The following is a 26,996-nucleotide window of genomic DNA, read 5'->3' on the forward strand; positions in this document are numbered from 1 at the left end:
GTATCTGTCCAGACTAGGGTTATATGCAACAACATGGATTGGTCAGCGGGTCGCTCTTTTTTCCGGTAGAGGAGGCTCATGATGGGTCTTTCCTGTGTGTCAGTGTCTTGTATTATGTTATGCGGTAGAGTGGTATCCCCATGCAATTTATCATGCACTATTGCCATTTGACTAGCCCAGTAGTTGGTCTGTAGCAGGGGGAGTCCCATCCCGCCCTGCCATATGGATCTTTGTAGGGTAGTAAGTGCCATTCGTGGGTGCCCCCCTTTCCATAACAACCTCCTAAGTGTTTGATCTATTTTATGGAACTCATTGGGTGCTATTGGTAGTGGTGCATTTTGTAGTACGTAAAGAAAACGGGGAAGGGCCATCATTTTGAAGAGTGCCGCGCGTCCCAGTAATGTGAGTGGTAGGGACAACCAGTGTCGAACATCATCCTTGAACCTGGTCGCCACTGGATGTACATTTTTCCCCACATAGTTCGTTAGTTTGTGTGTGATTTGTATACCGAGGTATCTGAATTGTTCCCTTTCAATACGGTAGGGGCACACATCTGGTATCGCAATGTCCATATGCTTCACCGGGAATAGTATGGACTTTGACCAGTTGATGCAGAGTCCGCTGAACGTGCCATATCTCTCTAGTAAATGCGACACAACGGGACAGGAAACCCACGGGTCCGCCAGATAAATTAACAGATCGTCCGCGTATAAAGACACACTGGCCCTCATTAGGACCCTGGCGGAAAGGGGTTTACGCCGGCGTAAACCATGGCGTACCTTACCGCCTGAGTACGAGTTCCCTTAGCGCCATGGTGATTTTAACGCCTGCTTTTAGCAGGCGTTAAAATCCATGGCGCTAAGGGACCTTGATGTTAATTACGCCACCGTAATTTACGGTGGCGTAATTAACGCCTTCCCCACTCCCATTATGCCCTATGGGGCCAGGAATGGGAATGGGGAAGGGTAAATGGGGATTGGGGACTTACCGCCCCGCCAACCTCGGAATGGGGCGGTAAGTCCGCCAACCCCCATGGCGGAGTTGGCAGTTTAGCGCCATGGACCATGGTGCAAATTGCACCATGGTCCTCCGCCAGGGTCATAATGAGGGCCACTGTCTTGCCAGCCGTCCACCCATCTGAAGCCACTCATGTTTGCGTGGATCTTAACAGGATTGCTAAAGGTTCGATTGCTAACGCAAAAATCAAAGCTGACAGGGGGCAGCCTTGTCGCGTGCCCTTACCTAGCTGGAAGGGTTCGGAAGTATACCGATTCACTCTTGTTACTGCTACTGGAAGGTGGTATAGTAGTTTAACCTAACTCATGAAGTAAGGGCCTATGCCCATTCATCGCATAGTTTCCCAAATTGCCTCCCAGTGCACAGAGTCGAAAGCCTTTTCGAAATCTATGGACAGTAGGGCTAGGGGGTTTGGTAGCTTAGGCATTTTTTCTAGTGCTGTGTGTAATCTATACATATTTTGCCTGGTGGATCTTTGTGGCATAAATCCGCATTGGTCCGGGTGCACTAGTGTATGTATGATGCGCTGCAGCCGATTGGCCAGTACTTTCGCCAGTATTTTAGCCTCGCAATTAATAAGAGAGATGGGTCTGTAGGAACTGCACTTGTCAGGTGGCTTATCTGTTTTGGGCAAAACTATTATTGTAGCCTTTCTGAGGTCAGGGGGAGGCAACCCTGCGAGCGCGATTGTTGAAAAAGGCGCAGTAGTTGTGGAGAGATTATGTTTGCACCTATTTTCTTCCATATTTCGACACGAAAACCGTTCGGGCCTGGGGTCTTCCTTGACTGAAGTTCTGACATTGCACAGGTTACTTCTTCCTCTGTAATTTCTTGTTCTAGTAGGGCCGCCTGTTGCTCGTCTAGGGTAGGGTAATTTCTTCTAATATATCGGTCGGTGGCAGTGCAAGTGGTGCACTGTACAGTTCAGTGTAATATTTAGCAAATCCCTCCACTATGTCCTGGTCTGTTACTAGTGGGTCTGGTTCTTCTGCATTTAGTTTCCTAACTTGGGTGAGGCCTATGTCCCTACGCTCCAACCATGCTAGAATTTTCCCCGCCTTGTCCCCAGTTTCATATATTTCCGCTCGCATTGCTGCATGCGCTTGTTTTGCATTGTCTAAGGCTATGTGCTGTAGCTGTTTCTGTGCTAACTGCAGTGCACGTTGTGTCTCGGGTAGGTCATGGACCAGATGAACAGATTCTGCATTCCGTACCTTGGCTTCAGCTGCACGTATCATTTAAAGGTGTTTTTTTCTTGTGGGCTGCAGTCCAGGCTATGATTTCACCCCTCAATACTGCTTTTAGTGCCTCCCATAACGTTGTTGGGCTGTCCACAGTGTCCGTATTTATTTCAAAGTATGTTTCGGTAACTTTTTTTATGTATTCCACCAATTCGAGAAACCCCAGGTAATAACCATTCAGTCTCCAACTGGGTGAGGGGAGTGGCCTGCTGGTCTTAATCGTTACCATGAGTGGGGAATGATCTGAAATACCTCTGGGGAGCAGTTGTGCGTCACACGCCTCATGTATTTTACACATTGGTAGGAAGAAGTAATCCAACCTGGATAGCGAAGCATGTGCACCGGAGTGGTACGAATATTCTCTTGTATCGGGGTGTAGGGATCTCCATGCATCATGTAACCCCAGTGCATTGGTAAATGTGGCAAGTTTAGTGCATATATCTGGGTTTCTGGATCGTACGTGTGTCCTATCCAACTCTGTGTTCATAAAGTCTCCTCCAATCAATGTGAGGCCTTCAGTGTTGTCAACAATTAGGGGTGTAATATCGTTAGTCAGGGGGTTAGGAGGTTAGGTGGTGCATATACACCGATCATAGAGATGGTGCGTTCCCACAGGGTTCCTGTCGTGTGTACATATCTACCTCCCTGGTCCTGGGTGACTGCAGTGGGGCTATAGGGGAGTCTTTTGTGTACTAGGATCAATACCCCACGTGATCCCATGGTGAATCCGGCATGAAAGGCTTGTCGGTAGTTTGTGCGACTGAACAGTGTGCATCTTGTGCCCGCCAGATATGTCTCTGTTAAGAAGGCCACATCCGGTGAGTGACGGTTCAGTGCTTGTAGGACTAGGGGTCTTTCAATACTATTTCCGAGCCCGTTAACGTTCCATGTCATCACCCGGATGACTCTGCTTTTATCTATATTGGTGTTCTGCGCCATGTAACTTGTGCATGTGTAGTGTCAGTGTATTGTATATCTAAGAGTGTTCCATGATCGACCAACCCGGGCAGGGATTGAGCTGGATCGTACATCTGTTGGTTCAATGTTGGGGACTCGTTTGCTCTTTCGTTCCATGCGGGTCAAACGCGAGGGAGTTATTGCCATGTACTCCCTGAACTTGATGTAACTTTTAACATAACAACTCACACCCTCCCACTCCCACCCTCTTCTCCACCCAACCTGAAGCATCTGTCGCCCAATACAACAATCAAACACCCTGTCAAACGGACAGGTAACTCATTAACTAATAGTCATTACCCAAGTCTCTGTGCTTTTGCTTTAACCAATCTCCAACTGTCTTACTTTGGTTGTTCCGTTGCCAAACTGACTGTTCGTGGTCACAGTCTAAGTTTAAGTTCAAGTTCCTCGGAGGTGGCCTCGGACGGCCGCCGTTGCTATGTTGTTTTCGTGATGTTATTTGTGGTTCGGAGTGAGGGTGCATCATCCTGGCTGGTGCTCGGTGGGCTCCGCTGCTTGTTCTAGAGCCACTGGTTGCATGTCCGCCGGGGGTCTCCCCCGGGGGGCCCGGTCTGGGCGGGGCCGGGGTCTACCTTCCTGTCTCCTTGGTCGCGCCGACCAGTCGCCCTCAATGTGGGTCTCCACCCATTTCCAGGCCTCCTGAGGGTCAGTGAAGTGTGTGGTCGTACCTTTATGATAAATCTTGAGCTGAGCCGGAAATAGCACTTCACTTTCATGAGGGATAGCTGCCGCTTCAGTGGTTCGAATGATTGTCTTGCACGTTGCACTTCTTTCATGTAATCAGGGAAGAAGGCTATCCGGGAGCCATTATATGTGACCGTTCCCTTCGCACGGGCCATCTGGAGCAGCGCATCCCTATCACGATAATTAAGGAGCTTAGCAATTACAGTCCTGGGCGGCATTCCTGGGATGGGCTTGCCAGAAGGTATCCTGTGGGCGCGTTCTACTGAGAAAAATTTAGAATAGGAGTGAAGGTCATAAATGTCCACTAGCCACTGTTCCAGGAACAGTTCCATGCTCGGTCCCTCCGTCCCCTCTGGGATTCCAAGGATACGCACGTTGTTGCAGCGAGACCTGCCCTCGCCCTCATCCACTCTGGCCTCCAGGGTCTTCAACCGGCGCAGTGTCTGTGACAATTGTTGCTTGATATTGCTAATGTTGTCCTCTGTACCTGAGATGCGTTGTTCCGCTTCCCCCATGCGAGAAGTGAGTTTTTGCAGGTCGTGGCGGAGGAAGGACCCATCCGCCGCTATACTGTCTATTTTCATTTCCATGGAGGTGTGGGAACTCGCAATGGCCGCCATTACATCTTTCAGAGAGAGGGTGTCCTCCGCGTCCGGAGAGTTTGCCAGCGGTGCTTGATCCGTTGGTTGAGATGTCGTGGCGAAAGCATATTGGTCCATTCTGCTTTGTATGCTCGATTTCCGCGGTTTGTCTTTCCCCATGACTGGGGCAAAGTGGGTTTAACGCTTCGTGCTTTCTGGTGTGCTTCCGTGCCTGTTTCGCTTCTCGGTAACTGCGGAGGTAGAAGTTGCGTTTGAGTGCTTTTAGGAGTGTCCCTGCAGGCGCCGGTTCCGGATCTATTGTTGCCTCTCTGCCCAGTCTGAGGAATGCAGATTTTCTCCACTTCTCCTCGCAGGGGCGGGAGGCGAGGATAGGATGGGCCGTAGGCCGCAAGGCCAGTGCCACTCAGGGGGGAGGCCGCCTCACGCCAACTTGAGTCTCTTGCCTCGTCCCCAGAGCGGAGTCCCAGCCTCACCGCCAATCCAACGGCGAGCCGTTACTCCGATGAGGTTGGGGGGGAGAGGAGAGAAGTCGAAAGGATGTTCTCCGGTCCAGAGGATCGCGCACTCCAGCTGAGGGAAGGGGGGATCCGTCCGCTCCCTCTCAGAACAGCATCCTTCCTACCGGGAGGCACATGCAGCGTTGTGCCGTCCGCTCTGCGTATCACCCGCCACTCCCGCTGCTCCTTGCGTCTCTCCCTCCGTCCTGCACCGCAGCTCCGCACACGTTGCCTGCCTCCTCGGTGTTGGGCACACTAACCAGGCGATGGCACAGCCACGTTCCCAGCTTCTTCGTGGACGCCACAGCTCTCTTCTGCACTTCCACTAAGTCGCGGCGGGCATCTTGGTTTCACGCTTTCGCGCCCGATCGGGTTTCGTTGTCATTGAATATCTCGGTAAGAGGCTGGCTTTCTGCTTTCCGGGTCCGTGTACCTGTGCCACACCTTATCCTCTTCGCCACAGATGTGTTTGAACCCAGATATGTTCCACCGAAAAGGATGTTTAAACAGGATTTCGTCGGCGCCCGCTGGAGCTCCACGGACTCGCGTCCTGCCTGCTCGCATGCTGGCCACACCCCCCTCGTCATGTCATTTCTTGAACACTTCTTTCTATTATGTAATATTGTTTCCCACACTATTTGTACTTCGAGATGAGGATTGGCAATAGGTTTATTAATATAGGCCATTTTATTGTGACAAGACACTACTAGGATTGCAGTATTATTATTTGATGGTCATAGGTTGCGCCCATCTGTAGATTTAGGATTTGATAGGCGTTTTTTAAACCCTTTTTGAAGTTCAATAAACACCCTTGAACTGTGGTCACTTGTATCTGTCTTACTGTTGGTGCCATGCCTTTCCTGCAGTGTGCACTACCCAAGCCATAGGTGTGATTTACTGATACCAATCAGCATGACCTAAAATAACCTAACATACTAGTTGTGCCTTGAAATAAACACATCATCATTGTTACCATTAGGCACTGATTCCGTAGGTGGCAAGTGGAACATGTTTACCATGTAGCCACACAATAAAGAGCAACATATTTACCTCCTATATTAAATTGATGGAAACATTCAAGAAAAATCATACTGAACTGATGAACATTACTGTCAAACACTGAAGCTACATCTTCTTCTACAAGTTGGCACTCGTAACAACCTCTCCTCTTCAACAGTGGTCTTTTTCCCAACCTTACCCCTGCGTTGGTGCTGCCAACATGTGACTGCACTCTGCTGTGGCAGTGCTGCTGGTTAGTACAGTGGCAGAGCTGTACCAATGTCATGCAGGCGGACTGGAGCTCTGTGTGGCATGGCCAGCACAAGCTCCCAGCAACGATTGCTGCCTTCCAACTCAAGGTTGTCCATGAACATGGATATCTAGCACTGCCTGCCTGCCCTCCTGGGTCATCTGGATCATGAATAACAGAATGGATGCAGAAACCCTGGCTATTGTACACTGCTGTTGCTTGTTGTATCACTATGACGGACTCGCATATAACGAAATTGGCTCCGAAATAAGTGCTTGGGCTGAGCCCTGGCAAACAGTCTTACAAATAAGCACTGCACCTATGTGCGATTCTCTCCTCCAAGCCAAACCGCATACAATTCTCTTCAGTGCACAGCTGAATGGCAAAGCACTACAAGGCCGCCCTTTGGCCCACCCCAAGCAAGGTCGAAGTGGTGGGCATTAGATCAGCTTTCTCGAGTGATCGCTGGTGTACGGGCCTGTGGTGAGAATGGCATGGTATAAGTTTGTGGAGCGAGGTGAGGAGTCCTGGTAGCTCTCCTCAGTTCACACCTACCTTGGATTATTTCCTGATGCGTGCTTTCAGGAGAGATTGCTGACCCATTTGCCCTGTGGTAAACCTGTAATGGTTGAAAATTGTTGGTTACGTCAGAGGCGCAGTGATGGCAGAAGGATCTGGTGTCCATAGGCCTTGCCCAAATGGCTGGCTGTTTGATGCTTGTGGGTGTGGTTTGCCATTTCCGTGCTGTTTTTGATGAATGCTCGTGAGTGGGTGCTGTTTTTCTGTTATACATTTGTGGCAGTGTCGGTAATGTGGAACATGGCTCTGATAATGGAGAGATGTGCAGCCAGGTACCTGAAGGCTTCCCGGTTGGGCATATATGACACTTGCGTGTGTGTGTGTCTTACCGATTAAGGTTCGAGTCCGTGGTTGCCTTTGATTTTCATGTTTGTTAATATATTATAGTTTCTCCTCTGCTTTACCTCTTTTCTTTGCAGCCACTGACAAACGAGCACGATGGCGTCCAACGTGGCTGATTCTGGTAACATGAAAGTAGTCACTGAGATCTACTCATCAAGTGATCCGCGCGTAGCACAGCTGAGGAAGACCAATCCGCCACAGAGTCACGATTCCAACATTACCCAGGCATTTGCAAAGGCGCAACCCAAGGCACTAGCGGTAAGAGAAACCATAGACTTTGGCCATGCTTGCTGGGGTCATTTGCATGTGTGCTGGCAGTATCTTCCTGATGTCTGAAGCATCCTAGAAAACGACTATACTGTCTTGTTTTGCAACCAACACAAATGTGTAATTCTGGTTTACCGATTTCTTTACTTTATATGTGTTTAATAATGCCCAGACTTGGACAGAATCTGGGCAAACCCCACATCATCTCAAAACCCAGCCAAAAATCCATCCCCGAAAAAGCAAAGCCATGCGAAGGAAAGAATCAATACAAGGGGCATCGGAAAAATATTGCATCCCAATATTTTCCCCAAAGTGTTGTTGGAATAAACCTTCTCGGGAGAGGAGCTCACTGCATTGAGGCCAAGAGTTGGGTCCAGAATCTGGAAGCTGCAGCAGAAAAATCCTCACGTAAGGCCTCATTATGATCTGTTCAGTAATACCGGCAAAGTCACATGCCATGCCCACATGTGGTAGCAATGCAGTAACAATGTTTCACATGAAAAGTTATTCCCCAATTTTGAGTCCTATTGAACCACCATCGACGTTGCCATATTTTTGTGGAGCAAAATGCCTTCACTGAAATGCAGGAAGTTTTCCTTGGTTTTGACATTGAAAACCATAGTTAGGCGTAGCAGTAAAAGAGGTGCTACTTCAAAAGAATTCAATATAAAGAATATTTAAAAAGCCCTACCTATTTTACTGCTGCTGCCTAACTCAAAATGAGGCCTTAGAACTTGATCCTTCATGGCTTTCTAGTTTCTTAACCATACCAAGGATTACTGCTTTTGGTACAAGGGCCTGCTGAGAGAGACCACTTCACAGGACAAACGACTGTGGTGAAATATATATATTTCAGAGGCTTGTGGATCTCCTGAGATCCCATGCTGTTTGTAGGCCGACATCTAGTGGTAGTCGCAGAGTATTACATGATTTGTTTCCGAAACTCGAAAAAGAACGTCTACTGTGCGGGTCAGTAACACTATCCCTAGTGTGATGTCTACTGTACCCATGGTCCTTCACGCGTTGCGCGCGGTCCCTCTGATTGTTTTGTTCCTGCCATCATAGTCAGTCGCTAGCTGCATAGTTCCTTTCTGGCTAACGCTTTTGATTAGACCACGTTAATTTGTAGACTTTCTTTCTATCCTTCACCATTCTTCCCTTTACCGCAGCATCAACTGCTTCGGTGGACCTCAACGGATGGCTCCATTGTCAACTGTGCTTGACTCTCGACGATGGAAGACTGTGGCCTTCACAGCCTCATCGGGCCTCGGACCTTCACAGTAGGGAGAGTGGGGGGAGGTTCATAGAGCTGTACATTTTTAGAGAAAGTCTCTTCTGACACCCTATATTCCCTTTTTGTTGCTGCGCTTTTCATTAGCAATGGAAAATACCCCTTTTAAATTTTGTCATTCCTGCAATAGGAAGTTCCCTTGGAAAGATACGCACAGGGTGTGCAACCACTGTCTTCCCAGGTACCACCCCGATAAAATCTTCACATCCTATAAACCTTTCCTTCCTGAAACACTGAAGGACCGCCAAACTAAACGCTGGGCCAACCAAGCCATGCAGGCCGAGGCCTCCATTAACTTGGTGGGAGAATCCATCTAGTGCAGCATAAACGTCCTTAGTGATGCCGAAGGTGACCAGGGTTCACCGGAATCCCGTGTGTGAGCCCCTGACTCCAATAAGCAGGCCAGCAGCCCTGTGTGACATAGACTACACCCGGCGGCTCTGTGAATCGCACTTCCCGTCACACTAAGCACACAACCCACGTCTGACAGTTGACAAAATCATCCACCGCCGACCGCCACGCTGTGTCCATGGAGAGGTCCTCTAAATCATTGCTGTCCTCTGGGCCATTGCTATCACGTTCGCCGCACGACAGGACTCCAAGAAAGAAAGCCGTTTCGGACACCGGACAAAAAAGGCCCTCCTTTCGCGTGCTGAAAGTCATGCTTTGAAAGGCGCTTCTGAATCCCCAAGGCATATGCCTAAAATGAAAGAACTCATAAAGAAACACGTCCCGGCTACCCTTTTAAAGACAAAGCGATCTTCTACGCCCTTACCTTCCCAGCCCTCAGACTTACAAAATACAGGCTTTTCTTCCCCTGCAGACACCCTCTCAGGGGCTATGCAGCACACAGACTGGGCATCCTCACTACATACATGTACCCCTTCAGCTCTTCCAACATCTTCTGATTGGACCCCTGAACAGTTCGACAGACTTGTGAGGAAAATGTCCTGCTTTGTTGATTTCATGGAAAGACATACTGATGAACTTGGGTCTCTTAGGGACTCTTCACAAGGCGTGGTGCTAGTAACCAGCCCCCTACCAAGAAGCCACGTCTGGATGCATCACAGCCCAGCACATCCAAGCAGACCTTTTCCACGCCCCCAACACAGGATCCCTCTGAGGACCTGTATATCGTAGATCCCTCAGGGTCTCAGGATCCCAGTTCTCACAGTGATCAGGAGATCAATATAATCAAGACCAATATTATGATGACAATGTTGACATCTGTTATCCAGTCGCCAGACCACCAAGACCAACCCGTGGCTGTCTCTCCAATGGACAATCCGCTCCAATTCAATGAGCTGCTCCTTAAGGCCGCCCAACATTTTGAAATAGACACTCAGGAGGCCCAGGTTGACAAGGACTTTGCAGAGGACATCCTTGGGGACAAGAGGTCCGGTAATCAGTTTATCCCTCTTTTGCAGTCCATCCAAAGGCGCATCCAGCCATCTCTGCTTATGCCAAATCTCACGAGGGTGGTTAACCCTCGTATTGGAAAATTGTTCAGGCCATCCCCTACAGACCTACTGTACATCGGCGGTCAGCTGAAGCCTGACTCACTAGTCATGACCACTACTAGGAAAAGGGCTGGCACAGCTTGCCCTCTTTTGAAGCTCTGCCAGATAAAGGGAATAAGAAGATTTACACCTTCAGTAGAAAGGTCGCTTCCTCGGCTGCTTATCGAGCCAGAGTCGCCAATAACACCAACCTCCTGGCTTTTTATAGCTGCCATAAATGGAAAGAGCTAGAACACCAAAACCAAATTGAGGCAGTCCTTGAACCCCTAAAGTCTCAACTGCTAAACACTATATCAGAGGGTAAGCAGGTATCGAACTGCATTCTTAAGAAGAACCTTCATACCAATGACAATGCATGTAACATCATTGCGCAGGGCACTTTAATCAAACGCCACACCTGGGTAAGGCAGTCTGGGTTTAAATTTGAAACACAAATCGCCCTGCTGAACATGCCTATCGAAACAAATGCCCTTTTTTCGGCAAGGCGGTGGACGATGCCATAAAAAGTGCAAAAGAGGAATACGATACACTGAAGTCTCTTGGACAATTAACTAACAAACCCTTTGTCCAACAGGGTTCCTTCAATACTAGAAGGTTTCGGGGGCAGGGTCCACAACGCTCTTCTGGGTACAATCAAGGGGGTCAATCATCATCATGGGGCTCCTCACATGGACAATTCTCCTCTTCCAGCTTTCAAAGAGGCTATACATGGTCCAAGGGCAGAGGCAGAGCCTCCCCAGCCAGAGGCTCCACTCTCCCCAAACAATGACACGCCACTCCAGGGCCCCTCCCATGCCACTCCAGTACGCAGTCACATTTCACGATTTGCCCACGCATGGGAGGGGGATCATGTCAGACAAGTGGGTGTTGTCCACTGTGGCGGGCGGGTACTGCATAAAACTTCTACAAAACCTGCCCAACCTCCCGCCAACGCAAAGAAAGATGACGCCAGAAGAGAGGCGCATACTCCAAAAAGTAATCCCCTCTTAAAACGGGGTGATTACGTGTCATCATTGGATATGAAAGATGCATACTTTCATATTTCCATGTTCGCAGCGCACAGAAAATATCTGCGGTTCAGATAGCGGGAGTACACTAGCAGTTCACGGTGCTCCCCTTCGGCACCGCCTCAGCACAAAGGTGCTTGAGCTAGTAGCGGCGCACCTTCGAAGAGAGTCAATCCTAGTATACCCTTATTTAGACGACTCACTAATAACCGGGAAGTCTCCTCAAATCTGCAAATACAACACCCAAAGAACTATCAACCTTCTGTTCCAATTGGGATTCTCCATCAACGAGAAAAAGTCAAGTCTCGTTTCCAGCCCAATAAAACAATTTCTGCGAGCCATTTTAAAGACAAAGGAGGAGCTAGCTTTCCCCTGAAAAGAGAGAGTACAAAAGATGCTATTGCACGCAAAGCAATGTATTTGCTTGTGATGATGGCCTCATGCATACACTTGGTTCCACATGCGCGCATGCATCCAATACAGGAGTGGTTAGCCAAACAATGGTCTCAGGCAAGTGGTCAGTGGTATCATCTAGTGGTTGTTTCACTAACCCTGGTACAGGCTCTTCGCTGGTGATTTAGGGACAACCTGCTAAAAGGAAAATCCATTTGCAATCGACCAGTTCAAGCAATACTATCCACAGACACCTCACTCTCTGGATGGAGAGCCCATTACCTTCACCACACAGCTCACGGCCTATGAACACACACACCACAGCCCAAAATCACATCAACACCCTAGAACTTCTGGCAGTTCTCAAGGCTCTACAGGCTTTTCAGCAGCATCTAGTAGGTCAGACAGTGCAAGTCCTAACAGACCGCACCAGTGCTATGTTTTACATAAACAAACAAGGGGGCACACGCTCTACAAGTCTGTACAGGCTGTCCCAAACAATTTGGAAGTGGGCACTCAAGCGAAACAAGTCCCTAGTCTCAGAACACATTCCAGGGGAACTCAATGCTCTAGGAGACTCTCTAAGCAGAAACCCACTGCCAGAGGAACACGAGTGGCAACTCAACAGAGATATTCTAAACAAAATGTTTTCCCAGTGGGGTTATCCTCCCTTAGACTTGTTTGCCACAAGCCAAAACGCACAGTGCCCAGACTTGGCGTCCAGGCTTCCCCAACCAGAATCCAAGGGGGATGCTCTGTGGATGAATTGGTCAGGGAAATGTGTCTATGCTTTTCCACCCACACCACTCCTCAGCAGGATAGTGCACAAGATGCACCAGGAACAAGTCACTCTGATTCTGATTGCTCCAATGAGGGCAAGAGAACATTGGTTTCCACATCAACGCAAACTGGCGATAGGGAATCCAATCAAGCTCCCGTCCACCCCCAACATGCTGTCCCAGCACAAGGGGACGTCACTCCATCCACATCCTCATTCTATGAACTTGGCAGCCTGGCTCCTGAAGTCACAGAGTTTGATCACTTAAATCTTCCTCAAAGGTGTAGGGATATTCTAAAGGAGGCAAGAAAACCCAACACCAGACAAGTAGAAAAGGTTTGTGGTATGGTACAGATCACGGTCCTTAACGAATAGAAGGTTCTCCATCCAACAATTTACACTACATGCTTTATCTACTAGATTCTGGCCTAGTACTTAACTCTATCAAAGTATCCCTAGATGCCTTGTCCGCATACACCCTCTCGCAGAACAAGGTTTTTTGTTGGAAAGTGCCTGTTATCAAGGCTTTGATGGAGGGAGTAAAAATATTCTACCCTCCGATTTCAAACCCTCCACCAGGTTGGAACCTTAATGTGGTACTCACAAAGACCCGCCCTTTGAGCCCATGCCCAAGGCCAGCCTAAAGCATTTAACATACAAAACCGCCTTCCTAGTAGCCATCACCTCAACATGACGAGGTGGTGAGCTACAGGCATTATCTGTACAAGACCCTTTCTTTATAATCCCCAAGGACAAGGTAGACCTTAGGACACATCGTAGGTTTTCACCTAAATTCATCTCCAAGTTCCATGTCAACCAATACATTGAACTACCTACTTTTTTCCAAAATCCACCCAACTCAGCTAAAATGAGTCTCCATACATTGGATGTAAGGAGGGTGGCCTTGTACTACATAAACAAAACAAAGCCTCTAAGGATAACAGACCAGCTCTGTTTCCATTGCCCCAGGTAGGGAAGGTGATCATATCTCTAAAAATGCCATCTCCAAATGGATAGTCAAATGCATACAGCTCTGCTATTCACTATCCAAAAAGACCTTTCCTTTCACTAGTAGTGCTCACTCTACCAGAGGTACAGGAGCTATTCTAGCATTTATTGCAAACATCCCCCTAGATGCAATTTGAAAAGCAGCTACTTTGAGTTCCATTCACACCTTTACATAGCATTACTTCATTGACACACATTCTAAAGCAAACTTACAGGTGGGACAAGCAGTGCTAAAACATCTATTTGCTGCTGTACCTTCTCACAACCCACCCCCCCAGATACTGCTCGCTAATCTATGCATAGCATGTGATGTAAGCAGATCCACAAGCCTCAGAAGGCATACATTACTCACCATAATAGTATTCATATGCTTGTATCAGCTTAGATTCACATGTGCACACCCTTCCTGCCCTGCGGAGTAGAAGGTGCATATATGTTTTCCGAACTTCATCTGCTGTACATCTGCTTTACTACACCTGTACTCCCGCTACACTTCATGCAACCTCATGTAGATGTCACACTAGGGATAATATTACTGGCACGCCCTATCTACGTCCCTTTTTGAGTTTCGAAAACAAAAACTGTAGTACTACGCAGCTACCGCTAGATGTCAGACTATGCATAGCATTCAAATCTAAGCAGATACAAGCATCAGAAATACGATTACGGTGAGTAATGTAATATATATCACAGGGCCTGTAGTAGCGGCCCTGTAGTTATGGTTAATTTGCTCAACTCATAGAACGAGCACTTGTTGGGTGGCTTATAACTTCGTCCCCCCCTGGACAAATCCTCACCAGACTTTGCAAATACAGTATGTGGACCCCCTGGGTCGGTTCTGGAAAATCTGGTGAGGTTTCATACAGGGGGGGCAAAGTTATAGGGGTGTCCCAAAATATGTGCTTTTCCTCATAGACGAAATGAAGAAGGAATTGTGCTCACGCCTACAGCCCAAACCACTGGATGGATTTTCACCAAATTTGTGCCAGGAGCGGAGGCTTGGTCCTGAGGCATGCTTTTGTAAATTTGGTGTAAATCCCTCAAGTAGTTGTTTAAAAATGGGCAAAAAGTAGGTAAAGAAAAATTACTGATATCTGAGTTCAGTCCATGGACAGGCCTCCGGGTAGCACGGGGGCATGGGGGATATGGAAAACACATTTTGGGTTATTTGGTGGCCGAAAGAGGGCCTGGAAAGGGAGGGGGAGTGGAATAAAGATGATATGGGGATGTTTTTATGGGTGGAAAAAGGGCATGCAGGTGCCTCAACAGTCTGCGGATACCTCAGTAGTCTGCGGACAACGCTGTGAGCGGACAGTTTGGAAAACACTTTCGGGTTATTTGATTGTTGGAAGAGGTTGTGGAAAGCGTAGGGGAGTGAAATAAAGATGATATGGAGTGGGTTTTTTTGGTGAAAAAAGGGTTTGCAGATGCTGCTGAGTCTGTGGTCAATTTTGGTGTTCGTGGACACCAATTCAATGGCAGGGGGTTCAGGGCGAGTTTTGTTATTTGAAGGTGTATTAAATGTACTTGTTATATGGTTTAATTATATTGCGGTAGTTGTGGCCAGTGGCCAGATTCTTAATATTTGTATAGTAATTCTAGGTACTGTAGGGGGAGTAGAAGTATGTGTCTACAGTAGTAAATCTGGAATCTCTGGTTCGTTTTCTGTGAGAAAGAAAACTGTATAATTTGTTAAGCAGGAACGCTGGAAAGCTTTAATTGCATACCATTTTAAATATACGTTTACTTTTTCTGAGCCTCATAAACAATACATTCTATGTACTATGTTTGGTACAACATAAGTGTGTGCTACACTGTTGTTGTATTGACTTCAATAGTCATTGGGGGAAAGAAAACCCATACAGGATAAAAAAATAAAATACTACAATTATGTCAGTGTAAGTGTGATCGTACGTTTGTTTGAAAAGTGTGTTGTGTGTTATTAAGGGTATGTTTAAGTAGTTACATACCTGTTGGCCTACTGCAACTATCTTGACTTTTAAAAGTACTATTGTAGTATTATGGATGTAGATGGATACCTGTTGGCGTATTTTAACTGTTTATTGTGCTACAGCTTAGTGGGGACATTTGGGTTGAAGCAATATTAAGTAGGCATTTCGTTAGATTTACTGGTAGTAACAGAGGTGTTGTTACAATTCAAACCAACCACTTCTTTTTTTGACATATGCAGTATAGTGCCCTGAAGTGGTTGTGTAACCAGTGTGGCATATTATATCTACTGTTGTGATGGTTTTCTTCCCAAGAGATACTTGGCTGTGTGTGAAGCCAGTAAGCTTAGTTATTTTTGGTACCATCTGCATTGTACATTAGAAGCATTAGTATGGCATATTGGCTATGTGAGTTGATTTGCATGCTGGAACAATTGTCTGAATTGTAAAAATGGCATTATATGCCATGATTTGTATTCTGCAGAAGATGGTGAAATGGAATGGATTCACAATTTGGTATGGATACATATACAAATCGTTCATTAGGGATGTGCTCTTGTGAAACATGGTTGCAGAGAGTGCATGTATGTTTCCACATGTATGAAATTTGGAAGATTTCATTTATAGGGATGTTTTTACTTTTGAGTACTTTTAGCAGGTACATTAGGAATTCTTGTGGATCGTGCTGTGTGTTTAAGGTACATTTGACTATTCCTTCCCAGTAGTCCAATTATTGTCTTATACCTGAGACGGGTATCGTTAATTTCTCAAACACATTTTCGAAATGCCATTTTTTCGAAAACAGATATGTTGAACATTTTTTCCTAATTTATTATTTTTTATTTTATGTTTTATTTTTGTTTTGTTACTAAAAAAAAGTGTCAATAAAAAAGGGGGGTAGTTGGGGGTAACCCCCCCCCCCATTGAAAAAGTAAAATTAAAACATTCGGAATTTCTTTTTCTCGACATATTTGTGTCGCAAAATGGCATTCGAAATGTGACGTTCGAAAAAGTCACTATGAACCACCTGAGACACTGTGTTGTCAGGATTATTTGTGGCATTGCTATGAAGGACGAGGATTTGCAAACACAACTGGTCCGAGCCGTTTAAGTAAATGTTGTGATCGATTGGTGGCAATTGGAAGAGAAGATTGATTGTTACATTTGCATAGGAATTTACTCCAGTTGGGTTGCGGAATTTAAATTGACCAGAGTTCTGTCTGTGCATTGTTTGATGGGCCTGAAGATTTCTTTTTGAGACGAGACATTTGTCTCTTTGCTTTCGGCTGGACATGCAGTTGAGTTTGTACTCGACCGTTTTGTGGTTGTATTATTTGATGGAGAAGGAGTTGGTTGTTGACTGGCTGTGTCAGAAGTGTTTCCTTGTTCCGGATACACAGTGCAGCTTGACTCTGGTCCCTTCCTCTTATTGTTCGAGAGGTAGTCGAGGGGAAAGTTAACGAAGGTGCCAGAGCTGGGATCTGGAAGCCAGGTGCTGCAGTTACGCCCAAGCTCGGGGAGACAGAGGTCCACAGGCTGTACATACCCAGGAGCTCTACACGCCGGACCGAAATCTTTGATTCATTTGGCGGCCACGGCGGACGGATGCAGAGCCGTAGAGCCACTGGGAAGCCTGCTCCCCTTGCTCTCTTGTTGACGATTGAGAGGGGGTGGGGGCTGGTCAGCAAAATGGCGCAGAGCATTTTTTAGTAAGTGGAGCAAGTTTACTTTAATTCTCTTGTTAGCACGTGTTAGCACACTCACATTGTTGTGCTATTGTTGTTCTTAATCCGCTAAGGCAAGGCAGTAACAGGTTCAGCTGACTTTGTTCATCTGAATAAAAATGGACATCTAGCCTATTTAAGCCGAGACTGAGTCCTTTGGTGGGGAAATCCATTTTAGTGGCCGGACAACTAAGTCGTGTGGTGTCCTGCAGTGTGGAAACAACATCTGAGGAAAAGACCTTTGGACTGGCGCAGAGCAGGGGGTTTTCTATCTTTAGCCCCGCTACAATTTTGGGGCAGCATGAGGGGGTTAAATACAATGACTCTGCGGAGCACAGCCTTCACGGACTCCATAAGAGCACTGGAATGGGACGGTTCGTATTCAGAGCAACCAACACCATCCAGTGCTAAGAATGCAGTATCATGCAAATTAGACGACCAAGCATGGACAGACAAGGGCTTGGAATAGAGGGGCAAGTAAGACAGCCACCAATGGAGACACAGGCTGGAACATACTGTTACTACGAAAAAAATACAATGAAAAATCAATTATCATTTTGGAAGGAAAAGAAATAGGAGCCTGAATGATATGGTAATGGACATGGAACTTGATTGGTCACTCCATCAAGCAGAGCAGAGCGAATTGGAAGTGGTGCAACCTGTCTCTAACATCCAAGGAGAATGATGCGACTTAGGGGAGGGTCCTCTGGCCTCACCCCAAAACAGTGGTCAGATCAATGAGGATAGACAGGCAATCGCAGCTTTACCCACGAATACTCCAGTAGTGGATCAGGAGTGCGATGCCATGAGCGCGAAAGAGGGGACATGATCAGCCCTAAACTTTGTATTGAAATCCTTAGTTTCTGTCTTTGAGTTACTTAAAACAGAGGTACACTGGCAGGCGGGAACTCTTTTGGAACTCACCAAAGAAATGACAAACTGCGATTTAGCAGTAGTAGGGCTTAGCTCTGCTATAAATGACGTTGTCATTCCATCCATAAAAGACATCAGGCTGGAGAGGGCGAAACAAGCAAAAGAAGGGTTAGAGTCAAAGGCTACCCTATTCATGGACGTTATGTGGAGGTCATCCAACTGCTGGCCGTGGAGCTAGATATTAGCTGGCTCAGAGCAATGGTAAAAGATCACCAATCGTTAAAAGAAGTCTGATTCAATTTATCAACAGAAATATGGTTTTAATTCAACATAACATGAAAGACATAAATTCATAAATAGGCAAGTGCCTTTAGGTAGCGCGTTTCGTATGCATATGGAAATACATTGTGGTATGCATAAGGTGGGTTAGTAGCATAAGTGACAATTATTTCTTGTATTGCTGGACATCAATCATGTAGCAATTCGCTAACATTGTCGACACATTGGTTGATGGTGTTTTCTAGTTCGGTGCTTGATAGAAAGGAGCAGTGGCTGTTAAGATGGAGCAGCGCTGCTGATGGGCACTGAACTGTCTTCAGGACAGAGATTTATGGTCAATACGCTGTTGCAGAGGGAGTACGTGTGCCTAAGGGTTAAAAAGCTGGAATTAAAACACTTGGTGACCTAAAAAGTACCAGCGAATTGAGAAATGTAAAAAGGAGGGTGACCTTCCAGGGTTATTTAGTAAACGCCATGGCAAAGAACTTAGTAAAGGACCAGCTGCTGGTAAGTAAGTGCAGCTGGAAAGCGGTCTGCGACGTCAGATCTGCTTCCTTCTCAATTTGACCGCACACTTGTTTCCATCCATTTTGGATGCGTGAGAAATCACTGCGAAAAATTGACAATACCATTGTTTTTAAATGCTATGCCTTTTTCCATAATTGACCACATACTTCTCTCCATCCACTACGGATGTCACTAAGATCCACCACGATTAATGGGCGACACAATTGTTGGAAATAATTTTTCAACCACTTTTTGAAGAATCTTGAATATTTACCTCATGAGTAGTGACCTCTAACATCCGTTAACAGTCACTCACCAGTCCACCAGTCGAAATAACTAGGCACCATCACTCTATCTATCAGAACTGTCACGCACCTAACAGTACCCAATGGACATTTTCTTTCAGATTTGGCTGTCTGATGTCGCAGACCGCCTTCCAGCCACACTTACTTACCAGCAGCTGGTCCTTTACTAAGTTCTTTGCCATGGCGTTTACTAAATAACCCTGGTAGGTCACCCTCCTTCTTTTTACTTTTCTTTTTACATTTCACAATTCGCTGGTACTTTTTAGGTCACCAAGTCTTTTAATTCCAGCTTTTTAACCCTAAGGCACACATACTCCCTCTGCAACAGCGTCTTGACCATAAATCTCTGTCCTGAAGATAGTTCGGTGCCCATCAGCCGCGCTGCTCCATCTTAACAGCCACTGCTCCTTTCTATCAAGCACCGAACTAGAAACACCATCAACCAATGTGTCGACAATGTTTGCGTATTGCTACATGATTGATGTCCAGCAATACAAGAAATAATTGTCACTTATGCTACTAACCCACCCTTATGATGACTAGGGTAGCCTTTGACTCTAACCCTTCTTTTGCTACATCCGTCTAACCCTCTAGAGTCAGGCCCCTTCACAAAAAAGAGGGTTTGCCCCCATTATTTCTCACAGGGGCGAAACAAGGCCTGGATATCCCGGCTATCCACGTCTCTATGAATAAACAAAACAAAGAAGAAGGACTTGTATTGCAGCGGTTGCAAAGCTCTCACAGCAACTGACCGATCAACAAAATCCTCCAGAGGCAGCATCATTAGAAATTGATATGAACTTCCCTCTAGATTATACACCCTTGTCTGAATCTACTTTGGAAGAATTTAGGCGACTGGCAAATGTGGTGGAAGATACATCGGAAGATAGTAATGTTCCTCCTCACAAAACAACATGGGGAAACCATGGTGGTCATTGAAGAAGTAGAGGAAGACTGGTCTCTGGTGAGTTGCAAAAATTATAGAGGAAGGAGAAAAATTAAAAGGAAAGAAGGAAGTAAAATGAGATCAAGGACACTTCCTCTGCAACCCAAGAGAGACTGTAAAAAAAACAAAAAAATCTATAAACAAAAGCAATAGGAGTAAATGCCTTTCTTAAGAATATATCACTCCCTGGCAGCGGTGAGTCACCAAAGCTCGCACAGGGAAGAAGTGAAGATGGAGAAGATGCAGGTGAAAAAACAGATCACACTACGTCGATGGACACATTGACTAAACTGAGGAGCCAGAGAAGGTCCCTTCGGAACCCCCGGAAACAACAGACGGAAGGGTTAATAGAGACTACAAATGTAAGCATGGGCTTACAGATAGACCCCCTGGGCCAGCCAGTAAGAGACACACCAAAGGGTGAAAAATTGAGGCCAAAGGACAAGACCAAAACACTAGACATACTGCAAAAATGTAATAATGGAGCAAAAAACTATAAAGGTGCGGTTACAGGAGGAATTCCATGGGCACCAATATTTCTACAAGCGAAAGTGACCACCAAAAATCAGAATGGTCTAATTAACATAGCAGAGAGCACACCACAGATGGAAAAAGTAAAACTAGCACCGATATTCCTGAACCCGGCCACCAAACTGTCTTCAACGTCAATGACTTTGTTGGAGGTGGACTCGGGCAGCGGGATGCCTACTACCATCTTGGATACCCGGAATGGAGCATGAAAATCTGTGGAGATCAAGGTAGCCAGAGGGTCAGTCAATGGGGATATCCCTAAAAATAAAGAACAGCTGGATGTTGTAGAAAATGGAGAGGCAGTCATTGCAGAATTTGCAATCCCAAAGGTTTGGCTGAAACTCTGGGATAACAAGACTCGACACAAATCGCTCAGCCGAAATGCGATCTTGTCCTATTTTAGGAAAGTGCCAAATCTCTATCTTCTTTCATCTGATGACATTGAGGTGGTAACATTTCCCTTTTCTGGAGACTACTATCTGCCGGAAGTCTGTCTCACATCAAGGAAAGCAAAGATGGCAATTTTGCAATTCACAAAGGATTTGGAGCGATATAGTTTACAAGTCCTTTCAGAGAAACCGATGGAGGCAAAACAAGGAAGCACACAAACGGGGGCTTTCGTTGGGCACAGATGTAGCCCACTCGGATAAATGAGGAAAATCTTCAGTAGACATCGTACAAGAAAATTGTCATGATGCCTACCACCAGGCATCCAGACCAAGCCCATCAGCCCCGGGAGCAGGCATCTAGACATTTAGTAAAACCTCAGCAGCCCCGGCTAGGGGCTATCTGGGTTCAGTCCTGGTGCCTTAGGCGCCAGGCTCATAGTAGAAATCAGTACTGGCGCCTAAGGCGCCAGGCTCATAGTCATTACTTACCTCGGGCAGACCATGCTGCAAATGACTCCAATCCAACATGAAGCCTGAAAGGGACTATTTTTCTACAGGGACTATTTTTTACTCGGGTGTGGTTCTAGGGACTTCTTACCTGGGACTACTTTTGAGGCTATTTAAACCACGCCCGACCAGCAACACACGCTTCGCGTTATTCTGCATCCAGCAGTGTAACGCTCACCGTGCCTGCAGCCTGCATCCAGTCTTCTGCCACGCCTGCCTCGAATCCGGAGCTCCTAAAACAAAGAGGAAAGAAAGGGACAAGGTTAGAAAACGAACTTATTTCTATTCCACACCTGATTCTGGATCCATCTCATCTCCGGACCTGTAAAGAACATCATTTCTGCACGCGCCGCACCGCCGCGCCATACTCGCCAGTTTTCACAGCATCCTTCGGGTCGGCGCTGCCTCCATCATTTCTTCGCCGAACTTCGGCACCTAGGAGACAAAAGAAAACCACAAGGTGAGCCGAGGGAACCAACAAATATAATTCTTACCACCATAGACTTACCTGATTTACCACCGGAGGCATCCTTTTGTGACTCTCCATATTTTCACGTGCCGCATCTGTAAAGAGAGACAAAACAACACGTTTTCCACGTGCAACATTTACCGGACAGCGCCGGGTAATACAGACTCTTACCTGAGCGCCACCAGCTGCCACAAGAGCATCTGTTCACGAGCCAGCTGCAAGACAAGAAAGGAAGGTGGGAACAAGAGTGAACATCTGACATATTGAACTCTATGAACTTAATACTTACTGTTCCTCACCAGGAACCTCAGAGTCAATACTCTCCAGAACTCTCCCGAGCCTTCAAACCAGTGAAGAAACTGGAATCGATGCGCCCCTGCAAATCCACGCAGGATGGAGAGCTCATCTTTCAAGAATATGAGGTGAGATTGCTGTGAGGGCATTTCGGAGGTGATTAGTTGGGGAGGACTGTGGGGGTGCCATCACTTGAATCCACAAGTGGCTAAATCCATCTCTCCACTTGCAGGAGAATATTTCTACGGGTTAGGCAGACAAGATGAGGAGGGCAGATCCAGTCAGTCATCGCTGCACTACGCATCACATGGGTGGAGACCGCAGCTGTCCGGGTCCGACCGACGCCCCTGTGGGAGCCAGGTGAGCGTAACAAAAATGTTCTGAATCTGCTACCAGAGCTGCTTTCGCAAGTTCTACAGAATTTGGGAGTAGGAGCCAGCCTCTTCAGAGAAAAAGCTGTTAGGCTGGTAAGTTGGAACGTGCAGGGCTCTAGTGTGTTAAGATTGAGGGAAACAAGAGAAGAGATATTTGGGTGACATGGCCTAGTAATGTTGCAGGAAACGTGGCTGGTGAATCCAATTGGAGCCGAGGTCTTCACAATGTACTGTCTACCAGCCTCTCAGAAAGCGATAGCCAGACCATCAGGGGGTCTCCTGATGGCTTTTAAAAACTCCACAATACACGCCATCTTCCCAATCTTTGAGAACAAAGTTTGCATTCAGGCCTACAAAATCCACCCGAAATGCAAGATGTCTGATCCCGACTTAGTTATTATGAATATCTATTGGAACCCTGCCTGCTCCGAACTTGGAGCCTTTCTCTCACTGCGAACACTGTTGGAGGGAATTAAGTTGAACTATGGTGACATCAATGTGATCCTTGCAGGGGACTTTAATGCGGCATGCATATATGAAAAAGAGCTATAAATCTGCGATACCCAGGAGAAATTCTAATAAAGGACGGATTTGGATGGACTTTTTGGGCTCCTGGGGTTTGAACATGCTGAATCTGTCAACTGGGGAGGAGACAGACGCAAATGCAACATGGCACCAGGGAAATTTGTCTTCAACGCTGGATTACATTTTTGTTTCGGCAGGTCTTTTCACACACCACTCTTCTTTGGTAATAAGGAGGGATGGTGGTAGTCGCTCCCCCCTGGAGCTGTCATTCCCGGGTGTGTTGGCTGAAGTACCTGACACATACCGGCAGGCCGTAGCAGGTAACTCCAATGGGAGAATAAGGCTTGTGAAATATAAACAAGACTGTTAAAAACTAAACTGAAAACTGGAGAGAGTGTCAGACCCAGTTTGGAAGGAAAACTGTCATCCGGGGAATTTTATAGACTTCATCTGGTCTATTCTCCCACCGGGCGATGTAACTTGTGGAAAGAGTCAGACTAATATGCATTGCTTTGATGAGGAAACTTGAGAGAAGAAAAGAGAACTCCAAGTTAAACTTAGAAGGCTGAAAAAAGTGAACTTCACTATGCTTAAATATAGGCTATAAGCCAAAAAAATATACATAGATTATAAACAGTGGTCTGTAAACCGTAGGATGGCTCGTCTACAATCGGACAGAGAAAAGATGTTGCGTCTGGTTAGTGGAAATAACTCAAACGTCTGGTGAGTTGTGGGCAAACTAGAGCCGAATCATGCTAGCACTCTTTGTTACTTGGTCCCAGAGTCAAAATGGACCGACTATCTATCTAAAAACTTCGAGAACCCTCAGCCAGAAGAAAAGGTTGTGTGACAAGGGATCTCTTGGAACCTGCCCCGGGAGGAGCAAGATATTTTGGAAATGATCAGCAAGTCTTCGGCATCCAGAGCGACAGGCTCGAACGGGCTTACTTATCAGGTCCTTTAAAAATGAGTCCAGTACGTGGGCAAGACTTCTAACCCAAGCATTCAAGGAAATCCTTAAACAGTGTAGGTTTCCACCTCCTTGGAAAACAGCAATAATTATACCATTCTTTAAGGGGCGACCGGTTGAATCCAGCAAGTTATCGCCAAATTCGCCCACCTAGACATTGATAGTAAAATCTTTATGAAAATATTGCTAAGAGAAATTACAAAATGGGTAGACTCAACTGGGATTCTGTCTAGCAACCAAACGAGATTCAGACAGGGACTCTTCACTACACTGAATGGGTTCATTTTGAATCTGGTGATTGAGAATACAACTGGGAGGAAAGGAACCCCACTATATGGGGCATGGGTAGACCTGTCTAAGACATTTGACATGGTTGATAGAGCACACCTCTGGAGCAAGCTGAGTAGATGGGGGGGATCCCTGACCCATTGCTAGAGATGCTAATTGAACTACACAGACACCACTCTGAGGGTCAGTTTGGACGAGCAGGGGCATCTTTCGGACTCCATCACAGTGGAGAGAGGAGTGAGGTAGGGATATCTGGGAGCACTCCTATTCATATTGTATCTAGCCGATTTGGGAGGTTGCTTAAAGGGATCTGAGTTGGCCAGCCCGGAGATCAATGGAAGGAGGATCCACTGGCTGGCCTACGCAGATGATATTGTTCTACTTAACGGCACAGCGATAGGCCTGCAGCGCCTATTAACAAAACTTGGTGAATTTGCTAATGAGAATGGTCTAGCAATCATTCCATCAAAGTCTAAGATCTTAGTGTTTAAGCACAGCCAAAAGAAGGTTACATTTTCAAACTGGGTTCTGGATTCACACAAAATTCCTTGCGTGGAAGAACGGACATATTTTGGGGTACAAAATACACAGCTCCCCGACAGTTTATAAAGTGGGCTCAGAGGTGGAAAAGAAGGCTTTGCAATTTATTCCACAAATGAAGAAGCTTTATAACAAGTATTGCACGTTTTCAATCATTCCCCATATCAAATTTTACAAGGCAAAGGTGAGCCCATTTATCCTCTATGGTTTAGAGGCCAAACCTTTGCTTTGGAATATAAATTGGGACAAAACAGAGGCCCTTGTCTGGAAACAAGTTCTTGGACTTCCAACGAGCACACTGTCGTGGAATTTGAGGTTCGAGTTGGGGCTGAATTCTCTGGGCTTCCTCGCAAACTGGAAATTTACCTCACTTTAACGGCAGATTATCACTGCAGAGCATAACCCACTGTATGGCGACATCAAAGCTGAGTTGGAAGGCTCAAGGTTTAAACTATTGACACAACTGGATCTGAAAATAAAAGCCTTATTAGACAACATAGACTCAAACATTGAGACACTGGTTAATACTCTGCAGAAAGTCAAAACAGCAGGGGAAAGGATGGACTGGATCAATACGATAGCAAAAGTAAGAGAAGCAAAAATTCACAACTCCTTCCAATCAATGGAGAAAAGTCTGGGGTCCTGTCAAAATATTTGTTAAAATTTCCAGATAGGAAGTTGAGGTCAAATTTTCTGAGAACAAGATTAAACCTTTGGCCTACCGGGGAGATCCTGTCCATACGTAAGCAAGAAGAAAAAACACTCAAACTATGTAAGATATGTGAGGTACCGCGAGAAGAAACACTGAGACATTTATTAATGTGCTGTGAAGGAACCTGGAATAAGAGATTGGCTCTATTTGGTAAACATGTAAGGAACGATGATCATATTATTACCATTCATTATATAAACATTTTGCATAAGCAAATGTCACCATTTCTTATTTTGACAGAAATTGCAAACACACTTGAGTGGCTAGAAGAAAACTTTCTCAAAGAAGAAATGAGTGAAGATGAAATCTCTAATGGTAAACAATACATATTTCAAATATAAACAAATAATGTAATTCATGGAGAGCTCATTGAAATAATGACTTCTTTTCGTATAGTACCTAGTTTACATGAAGAAACTACACCAAAGATTATTTATGCAGATTCCCAACAATCAGAAATACTATCCCAAACCCCCAACTGTACAGAATGAAATAATGATCTTGTCTTCAAAAGTGGATTAATTTAGCAATGACTTTAAAAAACTTTTAAATTAGGTTAATAATCAAGTTTTTAAAAATGCTGGTACTCTGTCCCGTCCCCTTTCCTCCATACTCTTGGGACTTTCCGCCTTTCAGGACGGGACCGGAGCACCTTTTGAAGTATCAAAAATATTACTGTCCTTTTATTTTTACGCGGGGGCACCGTGCGTGGCTGTAGCCCCGCCTTCCTGAGCCCTGCCCAGCGTATCGCCCTTCAGTCATTTACTCCATGCGGTCGGACGCACTTGCAACGTTGGGATTTTTTGTTTTCCCATCTTGTCCTTCAAACTTCCTGCTCCGGTTCCACAGTCATCTTCATCTCTGTCTATGCCGGAGCGTCAGGGTTTTGTGTCTTGTTCTTCTTGCGAGTGCCAATTCGCGAGGGTCGATCCTCATTCTCTTGGTCTGGAGTATTTAGGCCCAGAACATCGGTGGAATTCCTGTCTTTACTGTGACTCTCTCCATTCGGGCACTTCAGCGTAGGTTCGTCAGGTGGGAGGACGTGTTCCAGTGGTTACCTCTGGCTCTCCTTCAGCAGTTCATCGACGAGAAGAAGAATTGTCTGGGAAGTTCTTTACTTTTTAGGGCACCCCCGCTGGGTGACTTATTCCTTGGATTGACCGGTGATGGGAGGGGCCTCAATAGCTCTAGCCTTACCAGAGTTCACTCTGAGGTATCCAGAAAGAGATCTAATCTGGATACCAGAGTAGTCTCTGAGGTTCCCCTTCGAGGGGCTAAGTGTACTGGGGTAACTCCTGAGGTTCCCCAGTCTGGGGCTAAGTACCGGTTGACTTCTGAGGTTCCCCAGTCAAGGGCTAATC

The 26,996-nt window shown here is 46.2% G+C and overlaps 1 protein-coding gene across 3 annotated transcripts in view; it reads left to right on the forward strand.

The window, feature by feature from the left end:
• LOC138513754 (membrane-spanning 4-domains subfamily A member 15-like) overlaps window positions 1–26,996 on the forward strand; it is a 249,455-nt gene that overhangs the window by 59,315 nt on the left and 163,144 nt on the right. For all 3 annotated transcript variants that reach the window (XR_011281807.1, XR_011281808.1, XM_069628842.1), the window contains one exon: window positions 7,267–7,447. Coding sequence is in view for 1 of the 3 variants with exons in the window: in XM_069628842.1 (XP_069484943.1) it covers window positions 7,286–7,447 (162 nt within the window). In the remaining 2 variants the exon portion in view is untranslated. The remainder of the gene's footprint in view (window positions 1–7,266; window positions 7,448–26,996) is intronic.

This window comes from Ambystoma mexicanum, chromosome 12, assembly GCF_040938575.1.
Source record: "Ambystoma mexicanum isolate Mex_15411 chromosome 12, UKY_AmexF1_1, whole genome shotgun sequence".
Classification (NCBI taxonomy): domain Eukaryota; kingdom Metazoa; phylum Chordata; class Amphibia; order Caudata; family Ambystomatidae; genus Ambystoma; species Ambystoma mexicanum.